Below are 20,464 nucleotides of genomic sequence, written 5' to 3'. Positions count from 1 at the left end.
ATTTTGCATGACCACACCCATGCCCTCCCCCCACACATGCACAGCCCCTCCCCGTGCTGCTGCGCCCCCCCCCCCCCCCCCATGTGCATAGGCCTCACTGAAGCCTCTGTGTGTGTGGACCCAGCCACTTCCTGGTCCTCCTGATCACTGCCTGGGCTAGACATATGTTTTAGCCCCCTCGGTAGGAGGTTTTCTCCAGGTTGGCTAATACAGTAGACCTTGCTTAATGTCAGATGTGCCTCCGTTCAAAATCCAGGAGAGAAAGATCCCCCGACTCCATGTTGTTAAAGAAAAGTTCTTTTACTAAATAAGAACTGATAGCGACAAGTTAAAAAAGCAAGATCTGAGGCAAAATGTGGCGGAAAATACATATAGAAAGTAATTTATTTATTTTATTTATTTATTCATTTGTCCAATACACAATACATATGGAAGAGAATAGACATGAAGTAATAGGTATAAAGATAATATGTAAAAATAGAGGAGAAGATATATGAAAGGAAGAAAATATATATGATAGATGAGATAAAGAAAGACAATTGGACAGGGGATGAAAGGCACACTAGTGCACTTAGGTAGGCCCCTTAAGTAATCCCAAATCCCTCCCCTCAAAGACCCAGGCTGGCCTTCCAATCCCAGAGCGCCCCCCTCTCCAGATATCAAGTGGGCACATATTGTGTAGCCTTCACATCTGGCGAGCAGAAACCGTTTGACCTTGAGCCGGTGATAAACGGGGCCCTCTCAGGCACCTAAGGAGACATCTCCAGCGCATCTTCCCCCCACCTTCCTACCTCCTCCCTGTTTCTATGGCAGCCGAAGCAAGCAAGGAGGCTGATAGTTTGTTTGAATGTTTCATCTTTTTCCCCCTCTTTCACTGTTTTTTTGGGGAACGTGAATGAATGCATACTGCTTCTATTCTTGTTCTTAAAGCCCCGTAACCAGTAGTGGGTTGCTACTTAGTCCAGTAGAGGTAGCAGCCGCCAGATTGCACAATTTACGAGCAACCGCTACCGATGCGAGTCCTATTGGTGCCGCCATTGTTTTTCTTCACTTTTTTGTATTTTTTGTACGTGCATGCAATACAACTGAAGTTGCACACGCAGCACGCTGGTAGCGGGCGGTGATAGCAATCCACCCCTGCACGTAACAGACCAAAATTGGGCCAGAAAATCGCAATCCTGTGCCTTTGTGAGAACTTGCTTTATTAAGGGGAGAAAAGAAATAGGAGGCTGGAATTGGCGTGATCTCAGGGAGGCCATCTGAAGCTCACAAGTTGACACTTCCCCCGCTCCCCCCCCCATCAATTATAACTCAGAACCTCCCACAAACAAATCCTCCATTCCCAAAATAGTTGCCACCAAAGGAAACCTGGAGAACAATTTGAAGTCCACTTCAACAAGCTTTCTAGGATCAAACCAGTATGGCCTTCGTCTCTCTCTCTCTCTCTCTTTCACTTTCATTCTGCTTGTCTTTTATTCCCCTTTTATTTATCTTAGATCAGGCACAATTTGTCAGAGGTGCTCCTTGCCACGATGAATATCTTGTTTACCCAGTATAAGAGGTTGAAATGTGCCAGCCCAGCCACGCCTGCTAGGCCCACCCGGGTCATTGAGGACCGAGATTCGGTAAGATTTTTTTTCTTCCTTCGGAGACAAGGTCAACTTTTCAGCTCAGCAGTGACCATCTTCACAGTAGTAATTATAAAAAAGTCTCCCATAGTTTTTCTTGAGTATAAGATGGATCTTAGTTTTGGAGGAGGAAAATAGGAGGGAAATCTACCTACCAGGTATTCATCTGGCTAGTAGCATCCTTAGTCTGGTCAGCTTCAGCACATTATTTTATCCCCTGGTTAGGGCTGAAAAAAAAATCATCTTTGGAGTGAGTAGCAATGAAAACAAGCTTGCAAAGACTTAGGACTGTAAAAAAGACTTCTTTGGAGTAGCAATGAAAATAATCCTGCAAGCCAGGAAGATTGATAGCACCTTGTTAGCTCTGAAAAAACCTTTTTCGGAGGGGGTAGCAATGAAAACAACCCTGCAAGCTGGGAAGAGCTGGGAAGATCATTTAGTACCTCATTAGTGTTGGGGAAAAAAGCTTCAGAAAAGCTATGTTCAGAGTATAAGACGCACCCAAATTTTCAGCCTCTTTTAGGGGAGGGAAAGGTGCATCTTATACTCTGAAAAATACGGTACTTTTCACTGCTGTACAAAGCTGACCTTTGCAATTACTTGATTAGAGAAACGTCTTCCGCTGAGGAGAATGAGGCCAAGAAAGATTTGCCCAAGGCTATCCTAGAAATTAATAGCTAGGGAATAATTTCGAGGCCAGTGATTAGAGGAGCCCTATCTTCTTTCTGTGGATGCATTTTCTCCACAGAAGAGGTGTGCTTTGAATATTGCTTGCCATGCAGAAAAGACAGGCACTAACCCAAAGGTGCTTTTTCGTGATGCAACTGGGCTTCCTTTATTATTTTTCCTTAAAGATGTTTCACTTCTCGGTTCAGTTTGAACAAGGTTCAAACAAATCCATTTGACATGTTAGCTTGCCACCTATGTGTCCTTACTTCTGGTGGATGTTAAATACAGATGGGTCAGGTGCAAAAGACCAGGTCCACATGTGAAGGTCCAGTTAAACAGGTTTATTGCTACTTGTGCCTATGCACCGAAATATTCTCAACTAACCATTAACACCTGCTTGAAGTTAGAGAAAGGTCGATGGAATTCAAGGGAAGTTGGACTTAGTTCACTTGTGGCTACGTAGGGATTCTAGGCTGATTCCTCTTTTTAACTCCACCCCAGTTTCTGTCATTCTTTCTCTTACAACAGGGCTGTCAAACTTGCGGCCCGTGGGCTGGATGCGTCACGCACTGGCCATGCCTGGTTTAGCAAAGGAGGGGGGGAAGCTGTGATATGTGACATGACGTCGTGAGTTTGACATCCCTGTCCTACAGGATAAGATTTTTGTTCCTTTCTAATGAGCCTATCCCAAGCTATCTTTTTCTCTCCAGACCTGCTTGGAATTAGATACTGGTCAATGGAATTCAAGGGAAGTCAGACTTAATTCACTTGTGATTACGTAGGGATTCTAGGCTGATCCCTCTTTAAACTCCACCCCAGGTTCTTTCTCCTACAAGATGAAATCTTTTTGTTCCTTTGTAATGAGTCTATCCCAAGCTATTTTTCTCTCTCCAGACCTGTTTGGACAGGGTGTCCAGCAAACCTGGAAAAGAGGGAAAGCAGGGAATTATCAGGAAAATCGATGGTTTGGGAAATATCAGGGAATTATCAGGGAATTTGTGAAAAAACCCAATAAATCAGTGGAAAAAAACCAAACTGTATTAAAATGTTTAAAAGTCAGGGAAAAATCATGTAAAGAAAAAACGGATTGCATTGCCTTGCAGACTCAAGCAAAAATGAACATAACTGTGGCAACAACTTGCTTCCTCAGCTACCGATACTTCTCCATGGCTTAGCCGTTTGGTATGACGTCAACTACGACCGCGCATTAACTAGATCGCAAGTTACAGGGAAATGTCAGGGAAATATCAAGGCATTTCAAAATGTTTTCCCCCTGGACACCCTGCTTGGAGTTTGATACACATCAGTGGAATTCAAGGGAAGTCCGACTTAGTTCACTTGTGACTATGTAGGGATTCTTGGCTGAGCCCTCTCTAAGCTCCACCCCAGGTTCTTTCTTCTACAAGATGAGATTTTTTTGTTCCTTTCTAATGAGCCTATCCCAAGCTATCCTTTCTCCCTCTCCAGACCTGGCTGACTTTTTCTCTCTTCTTCTTTTGATGCCCCTTAGCAACTCCGATCTCAAGCTCGCGCCCTCATCACCTTCGCCGGGATGATCCCTTACAGAACATCGGGAGACACCAACGCTCGCCTAGTACAGATGGAGGTTCTCATGAACTAGCTGGGTGGGGAATCCAGCTGGTGGCTGAGGTTCTTTTGTGAGCACAGTGAAAGGGTGATGGTGATGGGCCTCAATTTTAAGTTTTGTTCATTTCCCCCCCCTTTTTTTAAATGCCTTTTTGTCAACCACAATAAATTTATTTGGATTTACATATTTGTTTTATTGATACCTTGTTTTATTTTGCATGTTTTTCTTACGTTCTTTCATTTATTTGTTTCACTTTTCAAACTCTTCTTTTGGAAGAAAATGGGGAAGATCCTTTAAGTTATGACCAGAGGAAGCATGTGCTATGTCCTTATTTTATTCCCTGGAAGATTAATAGCTCCCCCCACCCCGTGACTGTTTTGCACCCATTCCAGGTGATTGACAGTTGCCAAACCAATGTAATGTACTGTATATAATCGTTGGGTTGGCCCAACCCTCTGGACTACAAGGAAATGGGTAATTTATGAATTAATGAGTGGTGGAAATTCAGCAGCTGCCTTAGCATATCTGGGAGAACCAGAGTCTTAAATTTTTGATCGTTTTTCTTTCCCCCGGATGCCTCAAAGCCCTCTGAATAAGACTAACATTGTGAAGATGTTTTCAACCTAGTTTTTTCTGAGTGTAATTTCCACTATGTTTACATTCTTTAAAACAGCAGTCACCAAGCAGTGGTCCGTGAGAAAATTTTGATGGTCCGCTGAAAAATTATTTGCATTTGTTCTATTGCACTAGATAGTATTTATCTTTTAAAAACATTGGTATTAGTGGTCCAAGGGCTTTAAAATTATGGATTTAGTGGTCCCTGAGGTCCAAAAGGTTGGTGACCCCTGCTTTAAAAAACATATGTTAAAGAAAATAATACTAGATTTATTCATGGCTGGTTGTTGAATTTCAGTATGATCCTGGGGATGGGGGAGAGTTATGACATCAGTATGATTGAAAATAATTGGCCAAGGTTACTGGGAGTTGATGGCACACAATTCCTGTTAACAATAAATATGTCCAATGAAAAGCTTTTCCAATCAGGTTGGGAGAAAAACTGGAATGAACAGTCTTTAACAGTTACTAGTAACAGTTACTAAGTTAAAAATGCTATTTGATTAGTTAGTGGTAAATAATGGAAATTAAATACTACTATACATTTGAGATAATTAGTGAATAAAGTTAGCTTATAGTGCCTCTTTGCATGTTTAAAATATTTGTGACTTACACTGTGGATTTCCCTAAGGATTCCTCAGTTTAGACTGCAACAAAGAAGCATAATATCATTATTAAACAATCAGTATTTTAAAAATGTAAGTAATTCTGAGCATCACTTTCATTTGATTGCCATATTAATTATTCCCAGATACAAGCCCTATACAACAATATAGAGACGTGGTTCTTAGAATGAAAGATTATTTCTAGGTTAACTCTAATTTTGAGTGACCTTTCAGGGGAAGGAAGAAATAATTTGCAAATAAATATATGCATGCAAAAAAGGGGCAATTGCACAGCCATCAACTGACTTTTTGGGGGGAGGGCTCTGTGGATCTACCTTTATTTCAGCTTGTTGTCCCCCAACTGTGTAGAACTCCAGCTTAAGAGAATTTCCTGCCAGCCTGTCCAATTTATAGTGTAGGATCTCCTGCCCCTGTTGGACTAGAAGACCTCCAAAGCCCCTTGTTGTTGTTGTTATTAATTATTAATAATTATTAATTCACTTGGAGATCATTAGAGGGGGAATCTGTGTTGAAGCATTTATGTTGCATCAAGAGAAAGAAGGAAAGGAAATATTGGGACTTTAGGTGTATTTATTTCTATTATTCACTAGTAATTGGTTAAAAGTAAGCGATCTGTGCAAATAGATCTTCCTGCTGATGCTTCTTGGCTTTAGTATCTGATAGTTACGTTTATCTTTCTGCTGTTTCCTCAACATTAATATGGCTGGAAGGACCTTGGAGGTCCTCTAGTCCAACCCCAAAACCCAGAGAGGAATGGAGCTTTGCATAGGGAGATTTTATGCAGCTGTTCAATCAAACCATCCTCAGGAAATGCTTGGGGGCATGTGTGTGGACGGGTGGGTTCTTTTTAATGTGATTTATCCTGAAACAAGCTCAGTTCTTCAAAGCGGACGAGAAGTCAGAAGCTCCAGACTGACGATCCGGTATTGTTGCTGCAGCTGGTGTTGTGAATCAGGCCGACAAAAAGTGCGTCTTACTATCCGGCTATTTCACTACACCAGGGTCGCATCATACCACTTGCACAACTTGTCACCGAGATGTGGATCATTCGCTCCAAAGTCACCGCTGAGTCCTGGAAGCAGAATGGCCATTAACTTCCCTCCTCCTCCGGAACCTGAAGACGTCGAGGCCGTTTAGATTGGTCCAGATTTTGCTGAACGGACAGGCAACAGCATCAAAAAAGCTCCACTGCTCCTTCAGAAAAATACGTCCCAAGCGAGAGGATCTCTTAACTTAGTACAAATCCCACAGAACTGATGATTTTTCACATCTTAGATACAGTAATTGGGGTGGGAAACCAGTGAGAAAGAAAATGGTGGGGTTCTGGGTAGGTGTGTACTTTTTATTTTAAATTTCTTTATTGATTTTTCAGATCTTAAAAATCACAATAAATCTTTAAGCAATTCTACACCATCAAATTTACATAGATTTCATATTAATGCATTACAATATCTACAGTATTTACAAAATTCTACGTCCTTGTTTCATTTTTCTTTTTTCATCTTCTATCATCAGTCCATTGATATCAATCATAATAATCTGAGTCTTTTTGCCCCCTTAGTTCTATAGTTAATCCATCCATTTCTGCGCAATCATCAATTTTCTTAATTATTAAACTTTTAGTGAGTAAGTTAGGATTCTTCCAATACTGTGCGTATATGAGTCTTACTGCTGTGGTGATGTGTAAATCAGATATGTCATATTTTTACTATGTTAATTTTTGAATATTCCAAGTAGTAAGCGTTCCAGGGTAAATTCTGCAGTTAATCTTGTAATTTCTTGTAACCAGTTGTGTATTTTTAATCCAATATTTTCTCGCTTCGGGGCATAACCACCAAATTTGAAAGAAGGTGCTTTGTTCTTTTTTACCCTTCCAAAAACTCACATTTAAATTAGGATATATTTTAGCTAATTTTGTTGGGGCCAAATACCATGTGTTTTTTTAATGTACTTGTTTATTTATTAAATTTACTGTATTTGCCAACCTGGTCTTAATGAAACAAATTCCGGGCAATCAACAGCATTAAAGTATTAAAATCCTAACATGAAAATATCTCTGAAACAATAAAAATATAAATCCCAATCAAGATAAAATTACATTCAAAGGATTGAATTGTTGAAGATTTGGTCTTCAAAATGCATTATAATCAATCATTGATTGACTGATGGGATATGGACCATTTTGGTGGTTGAGTTTTGACAAAAAGTTATATGGTTGTTTTTTTTCCTTGAAAAAAACTCAATACCTTTTGCTGGTAGGTCATGTTTAGAAGTGTTATGACGATGACTTGGAAACTAGCAGGAAAAATGGAAATAGGATATTTCATGTTGCCGTAATTGCAAATAAATGTGTAGAAAATAAAGCTATAAAATCAGAAGGATATTCATGCTCTACCATGTATGTGTGGTCTAAAAAAGGTTCTATCTCGGAATAAACATTTTAACTGAAATATTTTAACCAAAGTTGCATCCCTAAAGCAGAGGCGTTCTTCAAAATGCTTGCCTAATATCAGCCCCATGGAAGGTGAAGCAACACTTTCTTTACACAAACAATTGACCAGTTACAATTCCAGCCTGTATTACTCAAATTTTGTAGGTTCCCCAAACTCATTTCCCTCCATTCCTCTACTGGTTCTACTACTCCAGGATGGCAAACTGTTAACATTTGACATTGCACATATGCGCTGATGGCGCATGCTCGCATCTCCATTGCTGGGCGAACTAGTAGTGACAGAATGTGAAGCACACCTTTGCAACATAGGTAGATTTTTTTTGTAGTGATCTGTTACTAACCTGATCCTTTGAGTCTTCCAATGATGCCTACAACTGCTCTAACTTGTGTCCATCTACCTTGCTGCTGCTTGTCTTCTACTCATCCCTTCCACCTTTCCCAACATCAGAACTTGCTCCAAAAAGCTGAGTCTTTGCAATATAGTGTGTCCAAAGTGGGATAATTTAATCCTGGCCACTTTGAGCTTTGAGTGAAAGCTCTGAGTTAGTTGGCTTAACGATTGCTCCAAAGGTGTTTTATTTTTCAAATTGCGACTGGACTTGGTTTTTACTTGAAGACGTTTCGCTTTCCACCCAAGAAATTCTTCAGCTCAAGCCTCTTGGATGAGAAGCGAAACATCTTCAAGAAAAAAGTCCAGTTGCCTTTTGAGAAAGCACCTTTGGGATGACCAGGGCTGAGAATCTCTACAGACATTGTTTTATGATCGGGTGCGAGATTCAGCTTCTGGCATGTTGGTTTATGGGATTCACTTCCAGAAGAGGTTGTGACAGCTGTCAGCCTTGATAGCTTCAAGGCAAGATTAGACAGATTCATGGATGCCAAGTGTATCGGTGGTTATTGAAACAGATGTCCAAGTGCCGCCTCTATGTTGGTTGAGGCAGGCAGGGTTCCCTTGGGTCCCATTTGTTGGGGGTCAAGGGAAAGGGAGGGTTCTGCCTTCTCTTTCTGCTCAAGATCCCCATGGACAATTGATGGGCCACTGTGTGACACAGAATGCTGGACTCGATTCTTTGGCTTGATTCAGCAGGGCTCTTCTTAGGTTCATGTGCCAGAATCCAACTCTCGCAGGAGGACACGTACGAGCATGAGGTTTCAGTGACTTTGCCGATTTTTTTTTTTTGCTTCTGTGCATGCAAAAAAACCAGCAAATACCGCCAAAATTTTGCTCATGCATGCGTCTTCGCGTGAGATCTCGCTTCCGGTGCATGCGCCCACCAGTCAGCTGGAGCACAGTGCACACCTGCACACGTCGGCATGAGATTCGGCTTCTGCACATGTACCGGGAGCCAAATCTCACACAAGGACACATACGAGCACGAGATTTCAATGATTTCCGCTGGCTTTTTTTTTTGCTTCCGTGCATGCAAAATATCAGTGAAAATTGCTGAAATCTTGTGGTGCGCACGTCCTTGCGTGAGATTTGGCTCCTGGCACATGCGCAGAAGCCAAATCTTGGGCCAATGTACCCGTAGGATGGCAACCCTCCCCCCCCCCCCCCCCCCCGGTCCAGTAGCAACCCAATACTGCTCTGGAGAGAAGAAACGGTTGCCTATAGCTTTCATCAACTGTACAGCCTCTCTTATTCCTGGTCTTTTATCCTCTTCTATCCAATAGTTTAGTCTTCTATCCCATTCTTTTATTTTTACCCCAGGTAAGACACCTGGCATTACCTGAAACAAACACATCATCTTTGGGATTATCATCATTTTTAATGCTCTACCTGTACTTCACTTTTGGAGGAAGTCTGTTCTCCCCCCCACCCTTCCAATTTGGAGAGGAGAAGAGACCCTTGCCATCAGTAGCGGTAATCGGAGCCAAAGATTCCAAACAAAAACCTTAAACCCACTACAATGCAGCAGCTAAAAATAAAACTTCATTTATTGTGCCTTTGCCTAATCACCCTTCACAGCCCAACAGAAAACTGGCTCGGTTTTGCATTAGCTGGCAAAACGGAGTGGCAGTCCTGGATTCCAATCCCCCCCCCCCCCAACAGCTCATTATCTGTCTAAGCTTGAAAGTTGCTAAGTGACTTGGCAAATCGCTCCCCTTCAGCAGTCGGCCCAATTCAGCATTTTGAATAGGGAGTAATTATTCCAACAGGTTTTCCAACTGTGAGCCGGTATTTGTAGGATGAGATTTACAGCCATTCCTCCAGCGTCGGAGTGAGGCTCTTCACTCCCATGTTATCCTCTCCACAGTTGTGTCAGGTTGCTTAGGATGAGCACCAGCTCAAACTCCTCCAAGGAGCTAAAGGAACAGTGTGAGTCAACCCCGGATCTTATGAGGGCCATTAAGGCAAAATTAATTCTTGTTTTAAAGTTTTCCACTGCTGCTGGGCAGGTAGGTAGGAGATGATTAATAACTCCTTCAAGTAGCTGTGCTGTCGTTACTCTGGGTCCCCAACCTTGAACTGTTCTTGCAAAGCCTGCTTCCAGGCTTCCTATCCATGCCCTGATTTTAATAACTTAAAATAGCAATAGCAAAAGTGTGGTATATACCACTTCACAGTGCTTTACAGCCCTCTCTAAGAGTCAGCCTCTTGCTCCTCATTTTACGGACGTCGGAAGGATGCAAGGCTGAGTCAATCTTGAGCTGGTGAGGATCAAACTGCTGGCAGTGAGCAGAGTCAGCCATGGATTCCCACAACAATTAAGAATAAAATAGAATAGAAATCTTTATTGGCCAAGTGTGATTGAGCACACAAGGAATTTGTCTTTGGAGCAGATGCTCTCAGTGTACATAAAAGAAAAGATATGTTTGTCAAGAATCATGAGGTACAATACTTAATGATAGTCTGGGTACAAATAAGCAATCCAATCATATTAGGAATACTGGATGGATGGATGGAAGTGAAGGAGGGGGGTCAATAGCAATAGCACTTAGACTTATATACCACTTTACATTGTTTTACAGCCCTAAAACACTGTTTTAAAGTTGTTTGAGTCAGCCTGTTGCCCCCAACAATCTGGGTCCTCATTTTACAGACCTTGGAAGGATGCTAGGCTGGGTCAACCTTGAGCCTGGTGAGTTTTGAATTGCCAAATTGCAGTTAGCCATCAGTCAGCAGAAGTGTACGTCTTCCCCCTCCCCTCCCCAAATGCAAGGATTTAGAAATCTCAAATGTCAGCCCCTGGAGACTGTACTTGATTTCCTCTGCAGCCTCCCTAAACTTTAAAAATTGCTGTGCCCGCAGCTACGGCTCAATGCTTTTCTGGGACAAAGGTCGGAAGGGCCAAAGTAAACTGACTTTCTAACAGATTTTCTTTCCATCTCACTTTTTCCTGAGTGGCGAGAACTTTAAATGTGCCGCCTAGCCAGAGAAGAACAGATGGTTGTGCGTTCATCGTCTGGCAAACTGATTTTTAGATTGATTTTGATTTTGGTTCATGCAGAGTGCCCGATCTCACTTCTCTTTTCTCTACAATCCGACTGTCCTACTGTTGTACGGATCCTACGATCTGGAGGTTTTTTCCTTCTGAATAAAGATCACAGTCACCATAATTATGGGAAACTGTTCCTGAGCTTTCACTTACTACTTTCATTTACCTACGAGCTTGAAAATTGAAATCATTTATCGATTGATTTGTATCCCGCTTTATTTTTTTACCTCTAACTGAAGGCAGTGAACATATTCAACATGGCTTCCTCCTCCTATTTTCCCCTATAACAACTACCCTTTGAGGTTGGGCTGAAGGACACACACACACACACACACACACCACACACACACACACACACACACACACACACACACACACACACAGAAATAGGAACCAGGCCAATGTCACCTAGCTTGCTTTCATGGATAAGATAGGACTAGAATTCACCATCTCCTGGCGATTGGCCCAGTCACCAAACCAGCTTTCTTGTCTAAGGTGGGACTAGAGCTCCCCATCTCCTGGTGATTGGCCCACAGTCACCCAGCTGGCTTTCATGGCTAAGACTGACCTAGGACTTCCCGTCTCCCATGTTTTATCCTGATGTCTTAACCACTAGACCAGGGGTAGGCAGAGTTGGCTCTTCTATGACACCTGGGCTTCAACTCCCAGAATTCCTGAGCTAGCATGGTTGGCTCAGGAATTCTGGGAGTTGAAGTCCACAAGTCATAGAGGAGCCAACTTTGCCTATGCCTGCACTAGACCAGTGATTTTCAACCTTTTTTGAGCTGCGGCACATTTTTTGCAAAATCCTGGAGCACACCACCAACCAAACTGACACAAAACGATACTCTAACACAGTACATATTATACATAGACATAACCAGCTAAGGCTGAGGCTTCATCTAGTGGTGGCGACATTTACCTCCAGTCCTGACCAGGATTGTCACACAATGACAAGTGCGTAGCAACCTGAGCAGGGACCTTCCTAGGGTGTGGATGAGAGGCAGCCTGCTATTGGTTCATTGCTAGTGGTCGGGATGAATCCTAGAAGGTGATTGGTCAGTGAGCATTCCCTTTGCCTCTCCTCTTCCTGTTGCTGATAGCTGGAGGGATTCTGAGGAGAATATTTATGTTCGGATGGAGACGGCTGGCGGTGGGCCGGATAAATGGCCTCCGCGGGCCATATCTAGCACATGGACCGTAGTTTGGGGACCCATGTTTCATTTCCCCACCGCACACCTGACTGTCTCATGGCACACTAGTGTACCGCGGCACACTGGTTGAAAAACACTGCTCTAGACCAGTGTTTCCCAACCTTGGCAACTTGAAGATATCTGGACTTCAACTCCCAGAATTCTCCAGTCAGCATTTGCTGGCTGGGGAATTCTGGGAGTTGAAGTCCAAATATCTTCAAGTTGCCAAGGTTGTGAAACACTGCTCTAGACCAATCGAGTTCTCATATATTCTCACAGTCTCCTTTTCTTCAGCTTGAACATCTTCCTCTCCATATGTTTTCAGTCTTTCATTCCATGGCTCGTTGGCTGGAACTCTGTTATCATATACGAATCAGGAAAAGTAACAGTGAGAGTAACTTTTCTTAAAATGTAATGGTTATTGATTATTGGAAAGGGATCAGTACTGGGTTCCTACTGGAACGGGGGGGGGGGAATGCCACACCTGTAGCAGAAATGGAGCTGTGTGCGTAGTTCTGGGTGACGGGCGCATCAGAGCAACATTTGGCATCTGCGCATACGCAGGAAGTGAAAACTCATGAGAGGGCACACACGCGTGAGATTTCAGCAATTTTTGGTGATTTTTTTTGCTTCCACACATGCACAGAAGCAAAAAAAAATCACCAAAATCTCATGCACCCATGTGTCTTCTTGCGAGATTTGTTTCCTGCGCATGCACAGAAGCCAAATCTTGCCCACAGGTCACCCGAGCTGCGTGCACTTCAGCACCGGTACTGGCGGTAAGTTGGAATCCCCGGCTGAAAGGAATGATTTTTGGGGTGGGTTTTTAAAATAATTTTTTATTGTTTTTCCACACCTTACAGAGATTCAAATTCACATACCTCAAATTGGAATACAATACAATATACAGTGATCCCTTGTTTTTCGCATGGGATGCGTTCCAAGACCACCCGTGAAAAATGAATTTCCGTAAAGTAGAGGAAAGATAGTTTTTTATGTATTTAACGAATATTTGGGACTTTTAAAACCCACCCTTTGCGTTAAACAGTCATTCTATAATGTTTCTCAGCTGGAACTACATGTGATAATCCTACCAGTTTCTTTAATAGAGTACAGTAGTGCTGTAGAAGAATTTTATGGATTTTTAATGGATTTAAAATTTTCAATGGATTTAATGGATTTAAGCCCCGTTTGAAAACCCGTGAAGAAGCAAATCCACAAAAGATGAACCGCGAAGTAGCGAGGGATTACTGTAATACCAAATGTCAAATTCTTAATCCAAATTTCCTGATTATTTATCCAATTTATTCTGTACATATCATTCATCCTGTATTACCTCCTTTTCAAATCCTATCATCCGGATTTCAAATACAGTATTCTCCTTCGCCCTGATTTGAAGTGCCTTTAGCTATCTCAATTTCTCGCGGCTATTTGCTGTTTATCTACCAAAATTGTGCCATCGTGCTAGAATACATTTCTTATATCCTTAAATTCATTCTTACTTTTTAAAAAACCCTCATTGTAACTGCCCTTAAAAAAAAGAAATTTCCAAATTTACTTCTTTTTATATCCCGGGAAGGAAAGAAAAGATAACCATTCATATCAAATCTTAATCTAACTATAACAATATAAATATACATAGAAGGAAGGGTTGTGTTTAAAAAATTGAAAAATGTAATTTGAAAGGGATATTAATCGGGAAAAACAGATCATTCCGACAGGCATTGATTGACTTGGTGTACACATGCACCTCTGGCTTCCAGTGACTTCCTTGACTACATGCAATCCTTGACTTTGCAACCACTCATTTAGTGACCATTCGAACGGCACTGAAAAAAAATGACTTATGGCCGTGCAGCATCCCTGTGGTCCCATGATCAAAATTCGGCCAATCGGCCAGTGGCCTGCATTCATCTTTTACAATCCTCTGACAAAGCCAACTCCATGCGGAAGACAAATTTAATTTAATTTAATAATTTATTCATCTTCTATGCTGCCCAATCCTGTAGGACTCTGGGCGGCTTACAACAATAAAAAAAACAATACAATAATACAATAAGAAGAATGATAATTAAAACCCCATAACCCTAACAGCCCATTAAAAAACCCCAAATCAGTCTAACAACATACACACCAAACAAACATGAATTCGGGCACGTCTGATGTTAAGTTCACAATCCTCAGGCCTGTCGACAAGCCAGGTTTTAACAGCTTTTCGAAAAGCCAATGGAGTGGGAGCAGTATGAACATCATGTGGGAGTTGGTTTCATAGAACTGGGGCAGCAACAGAAAAGGCCCTCTCCCATGGTCCCACCAACCTACATTGTTTGATTGACACGACCCAGAGGAGGCCAATTCTGTGCGATCTAATAGATCTCTGGGAGATATGTGGCAGGAGACAGTCCTGTAAATAGTCAGGGCCTAAGCCACATAGGGCTTTATAGGTGATAACCAACACCTTGAATTATGATTGGAGACTAATTGGTAGCCAGTGCAGCATATGGAGTGTTGGTGTTATATGGGCGTACCGAGGTACACCCATAACAGTTTGCGCAGCTGCATTCTGGACATAGAAATATAGAAGATTGACAGCAGAAAAAGACCTCATGATCCATCTAGTCTGCCCTTATACTATTTCCTGTATTTTATCTTAGGATTGATATATGTTTATCCCAGGCATGTTTCAATTCAGTTACAGTGGATTTACCAACCACGTCTCCTGGAAGTTTGTTCCAAGCATCTACTACTCTTTCAGTCAAATAATATTTTCTCACATTACTTTTAATCTTTTCCCCAACTAACCTCAGACTGTGGCCCCTTGTTCTTGTGTTCACTTTACTATTGAAAACAGTTCCCTCCTGAACCTTATTTAACCCTTTAAAATATTTAAATGTTTCGATCATGTTCCCCCTTTCCCTTCTGTCCTCCAGACTATACAGATTGAGTTCATTAAGTCTTTCTTGATAAGTTTGATGCTTAAGACTTTCCACCATTTTTGTAGCCTGTCTTTGGACATTCAATTTTATTGTTCAATTTTATCAATATCTTTTTTTATTTTATTTTATTTATTATTTGGATTTGTATGCCGCCCCTCTCCGAAGAGGTCTCCAGAACTGGACACAGTATTCCAAATGTGGTCTTGCCAGCACTCTATACAGCGGGATCACAATGTCCCCCTTCCTGCTTGTTATACCTCTAGCTATGCAGCCAAGCATTCTACTCGCTTTCCCTACCGCCTGACTGCACTATTCACCCATTTGGAGACTCAGAAATCACTACCCCATAATCTTACTCTTCTGAAGTTTATGCTAACACAGAACTGCCAATACAATACTCAGATTTTTGCCCAAGTGCATTATTTTACATTTGGAAAAATTAAATTGCAGTTTCCATTGCTTTGACCACTTATCTAGTAAAGATAAATCATTTGCCATATTACAGACACCTCCAGGAATATCAACCCTATTGCACACTTTAGATTCATTAGCAAATAGGCAAACCTTCCTTACCAAACCTTCCCCTATGTCACTATCTGGACTATCAGCATATCCTTCCAAATATTTTTTTTCCAGTCCTAACCAGGGGATAATATAATGTGCTGAAGCTGACTAGACTAAGGACGCTAGCCAGATAAATACCTGGTAGATAGATTTTTCCCCATATTTCACTCCCTGAAAACTAAGGTGCGTCTTATACCCCCAAAAATACAGTAGTTTAGGGAAAGTCAGGCACATTAGATTCATTCTCGTAAAATAATCAATAAAGCTGTGCCCCAATTCCTTCCCAGCTAATGAGAAGATAAGAGAAACTTAATGTACTGAAACAAAATGAACCACAGCAGAAGTCTTGTTTCAGCCTTCTTTTTTAAGTGGGATTTTTCATCAGCTTTTCTCCTTAGGACTTAATACCAAATCTGTTATCAGTGTCCTGATCTAGAACTGGAATTGGTGAGTGTGATATTCCTGCAGGCTACTGTTTTTAGCCACGAGCGCCGGAATCTCTCCGACCATTGTTTTGGGGCCAGCTTTTTCTGGTTTCGTAGCCGATAAAAAGCCCACATGTCTGACCCACCGCATTACAGACCCCAATCTGCACGCACCCCTTCCCTGGGATCTGTGCTTTCAGTGGGAATCGAGATGAAGAGGGGAGGGCATGAGATGGTGGAGCTGCCGGGGATCGAACGAGGAGGAGATCGGGAATGTCTGAATGGCCGCTTCACCATTAGCACCCTGTTCAGCCCGGAGGGCAGCGGCCCCAACCCCTTCAGCCAAACTGGGGGTTCTCCCTATGACATCACTCAAACCAGCCACTGTACCCATAACAGCACCTTCTACATGCAGACCTTTGGGTATAACACTGTGGATGTTGTGCCCAACTATGAAAACTATGCCAACACCAGGATCTGTAGTGAAATCAGGAAGCCGAGACCAACCCTTGCGGATCTGCACTCCTTTCTTAAGGTATATTCCCACTAATTCAGAGCCATCCCCTTCCCCTGATCCTCCCCCTTGTTCACACTTCCCTCTTGTTCATCCTTCGTTCCTTTTCTCTTCTTCATCCTTTCTTTCCCTCCCTTTATCCTTTCCTTTTCATTCACCCTCTTCTTCATCCTCTTTCCCTCCCTTTCTTTATCCTTCCCCTTCTTCACCCTTCCCTTCTTCATCCTTCCTTCCCTTTCTCTTCTTCATACTCTCTTCCCCTCCCTTTCTTTATCCTTCCCCTTTTCACTCTTCCCTTCTTCACCCTTACCTCCCCTTCTTCACCCTCCTCTCCCCTTCATCCTTCTCCTTCCCTTCCCCTCCCTGATATCCTTTACAACCACAGCTACTGCTGTTGTCTCTTCCCAATGGAAGTTCTGCTTGCCCATTTCCTTCCTAAAAGCAACATTATAAATCTTCCGTCTTCTCCTGAGCTCCTTCTGTTTCAGAGTGAAGTCCTCCAAGGGAAACACATTGAGATAACCATCCTATTCCTGATGCTTCCCAGGCCTATGGGCACCGCCACATTTTCCAAACTTTTTATCAAACTAATATCCTTCCCCCTTAGAACCCGTCCTCTCTGTCTGTGTGTTTCTCCAGCAAGAAAATATCCACCGGCACCCCCCGAGGTACGAAGCCCACAGAAGCAACAGCTTCTCCGAAGAAGTGGCGGAAGGGGAGGCGGCTAAGGAGAAAGAGAAGAATCAAGGAGAGCCTGTCCGATTCGGGTGGGTCAAGGGGGTGATGGTGAGTAGCTTTCGCAGATCATCTAAATCTCACAGGATCCTTTCCAACCCACTCAATGCTCTGGGCTACAGTTTCCACCATCCTGGACCAGTTTGGTCTCATCTAAAGGGCAACGCATTCATTTATTTGCTCTGGTCTCTTGTCCAATTTTCATTATATAATTCTAGCAATCCTAAAGCAGGGGTACAAATTAAGCTTAAATCTCCAAAGCCTCAACATTATAGTTTCTTAAAGTCGTAACTTCTTGATACTGAATGGACAGGTGGTGGATTGCTCCAGGTTGGGCCCAGTTCTAAGTACTGGTAGCACCAGCAGTGGGAAACTCCGCCCACTCACCCAGGATGCTTCTGTGCATATGCAGAAGCAATCATGCACACACGCAAACCAGTAGTAAAGGGTTTTAGAACCACTACTGGAATGGATCTTAAGTACCCAAAGACACGACTACATTTAAATATTGTGTTCATTTGAATAAATGTTAAGAATAGTTATACTGCAATAATTGTCAAAAAAGAAAGGAAAAAACCCCACAAAATAGATCCACGGAGAGGCAGACGCTCTGAATAAACTCCAGTATTCTTTCCCTGACATTCTATCTATATATAGAAATCAAATAAACAAACAAATAAATATACACTGCTCAAAAAAATAAAGGGAACACTTAAACAACACAATATAACTCCAAGCCAATCAAACTTCTGTGAAATCAAACTGTCCACCTAGGAAGCAACACTGATTGACAATCAATTTCACCTGCTGTTGTGCACATTCAACTTTGTACAGAGCAAAATATTCAGTGAGAATATTTCATTCATTTAGATCTAGGACGTGTTCTTGGAGTGTTCCCTTTAATTGTTTGAGCAGTATATATAAAATGTGTGTGTGTGTGTTTGTTTGTGTGTATGTGTTCCAGCATAACTCTGGGATGCCTCAAGCAACTTTGACCAAACCTGATACACAAATGACTTACCCTCTGGAAACAAATACCCATCCCTGATTGTGTGTGTGTGTGTGTGTGTTCCAGCATAACACTCGAATGCCTGGGCCGCTAAGGAGAGCAAACGCAGCATCCTAGCGCAGCAATTGTCTGTCACGTTCCTTCCTTCACAGCTTCCTCTGGAAAGCCGGCTGCGAGGGACTCCCAAGATCTCTCCCAACTCTGTTATTCAGTATTCTATATTTTGTGACCTTACAGAGCTAATTGAAGTGTTCCTGGCATCCCATCTCTGACCTTCCTTCGGGGCTTTCCTTCGGTGGTCCTTCCCAGTTACTCTCTGCTGCTTCTGCCTTCTAGATTCGGTGCATGCTTAACATCTGGGGTGTGATCCTGTACCTCCGGCTTCCTTGGATCACTGCACAAGCAGGCATAGGTAAGTCCTGTCCCATTCATTTGCCATAACTTAAAAGGCATGGCCGGCTGGGGAAGTCCAGGAGTCTTAAAGTTGCCCAGTTTGGAGCCCCTGCCTAGGAGGTACGGAAGTCGGAGAACCCCCTACCAGCATTGCAGAAGAACCGAACTCCAATGAAAAACTCCGAGTTAGACATTTTCTCTAAGTTCCCATTTATTGGAGTAGGTGTATGGGCACATCTGGGAAAAACCAAAATCTAAGAGTTCCAGGTTTTCCCTTCAGTAAATCAAAACCGCAAACACACACACACACACACACACACACACAGAAGACTTAACAGTTCACTTGAACTATGATGATAATTCAAGCCACTCCTACCCAGTCATATGACCATCAAGCCACACCCACAAAATAAGCCACGTTCACAGTGTGGCAGTAAAAATTTTGGCTGCCCATTACTGTGTGTGCGTCCCATCACGTTTTTGCTTCTGCACATGCGCAGGAAGCAAAATTTCATAAGAGGATGCACGCACGCAATTTTGGCGATATTTTTGTTCCGCATATGCTCAGAAGCAAAAAATCACTGAAATGTCACATGCGTGCACTTCCTCTTGCAAGATTTTGCTTTATTCACATGTGCAGAAGCAAAAATACACTGGGATGCGCGTGCATCAGAAAACCAAAGCTGCACACGCAGTTCAATTTTTACTACTGGTGCGGCATCCTTATCTGTACCGGTAGCAACCCAATACGGATGCTACTACGTCTAACTACATTCCCTCTATTATAGTGATGGCGAATCTTTTTTTTCTTGGGTGCCGAAAGAGCGTGGGTATACATTATTGCGCATGCGCAAGTGCCCAGACCCCTAATTCAATGCCTGGGGAGGATGAAAACAGTTTTACCTGCCCACCTCCAGAGGCCCCTGGAGGATGGAAATGGCCTGTTTCCCAACTTCTGATAGATCCAGTAGGCTCATGTTTCACCCTCCCCAGACTCCAAAGGCTTCCCTGGAGTTGCGGGAGTGTAAAAACTCCCTCCCCCACCCCCTAGAGATTCTCCGGAAGCCAAAAACCCCTCCCAGAGCCTCCCGGTGAGCCAAAAATCAGCTGGCCAACACACACATTATTATTATTATTATTATTATTATTATTATTATTATTATTATTATTATTTATTAGATTTGTATGCTGCCCCTCTCCGCAGACTCGGGGTAGCTCACACCAGTGATTAAAACAATATACAGTAACAAATCTAATATTAAAGTTTAAAATAACAATTTTACATTAAAAAGCCTAAAAAACCCCAATACAGTAATACCCCGCTCGTTGCGAGGGTTCCGTTCCAGGACCCCCCGCAACGAGCGGGTTTTCGTGAAGTAGCGCTGCGGAAGTAAAAACACCATCTGCACATGCGCAGATGGTGTTTTTACTTCCCAGCAGCGAGGAGCCGAAGATTGGGGTTTCCCCGCCGCCCACGCGAACTCCTCGCTGCTGCCGCGCCCGCCGCTCGCCCGCCCTGAAAGGGAAAGCCCCCCCAGGCTGGCTCCGATCCCCCAGGCCGTGTCTCCTTCTCCCTCCTCCTCCTCTTCTTCCCCGCTCTTCCATCCTTCGCCGCCGAGGTCGCCAGGAAGGGAGAAGAAGAGTCAATGAACGGCGCCAGCCGCCGCCTCGCCCAAC

General features: G+C 42.8%; 2 protein-coding genes across 2 annotated transcripts in view; both read left to right on the top strand.

Annotated features, from left to right (window-relative positions):
- NUP93 (nucleoporin 93) overlaps positions 1 to 4,069 on the top strand; it is a 160,871-nt gene extending 156,802 nt beyond the window's left edge. Inside the window, exons 21-22 of the mRNA XM_070760494.1 lie at positions 1,497 to 1,625; positions 3,808 to 4,069. Coding sequence (XP_070616595.1) covers positions 1,497 to 1,625; positions 3,808 to 3,918 — 240 coding nt within the window. The 3' untranslated portion in view covers positions 3,919 to 4,069. The remainder of the gene's footprint in view (positions 1 to 1,496; positions 1,626 to 3,807) is intronic.
- A 12,278-nt stretch (positions 4,070 to 16,347) lies between these two features.
- Positions 16,348 to 20,464, top strand: part of SLC12A3 (solute carrier family 12 member 3) — a 34,526-nt gene continuing 30,409 nt past the window's right edge. The window contains exons 1-3 of the mRNA XM_070761681.1: positions 16,348 to 16,671; positions 17,290 to 17,436; positions 18,731 to 18,806. Of these exons, the coding sequence (XP_070617782.1) occupies positions 16,348 to 16,671; positions 17,290 to 17,436; positions 18,731 to 18,806 (547 nt within the window). The remainder of the gene's footprint in view (positions 16,672 to 17,289; positions 17,437 to 18,730; positions 18,807 to 20,464) is intronic.

The sequence above is a fragment of the Erythrolamprus reginae genome, chromosome 9, assembly GCF_031021105.1.
Source record: "Erythrolamprus reginae isolate rEryReg1 chromosome 9, rEryReg1.hap1, whole genome shotgun sequence".
In the NCBI taxonomy this organism is placed as follows: Eukaryota; Metazoa; Chordata; class Lepidosauria; order Squamata; family Dipsadidae; genus Erythrolamprus; species Erythrolamprus reginae.
Note: the sequence above shows the minus strand (reverse complement) of the source record. Positions and strands in the feature narration are given on the sequence as shown.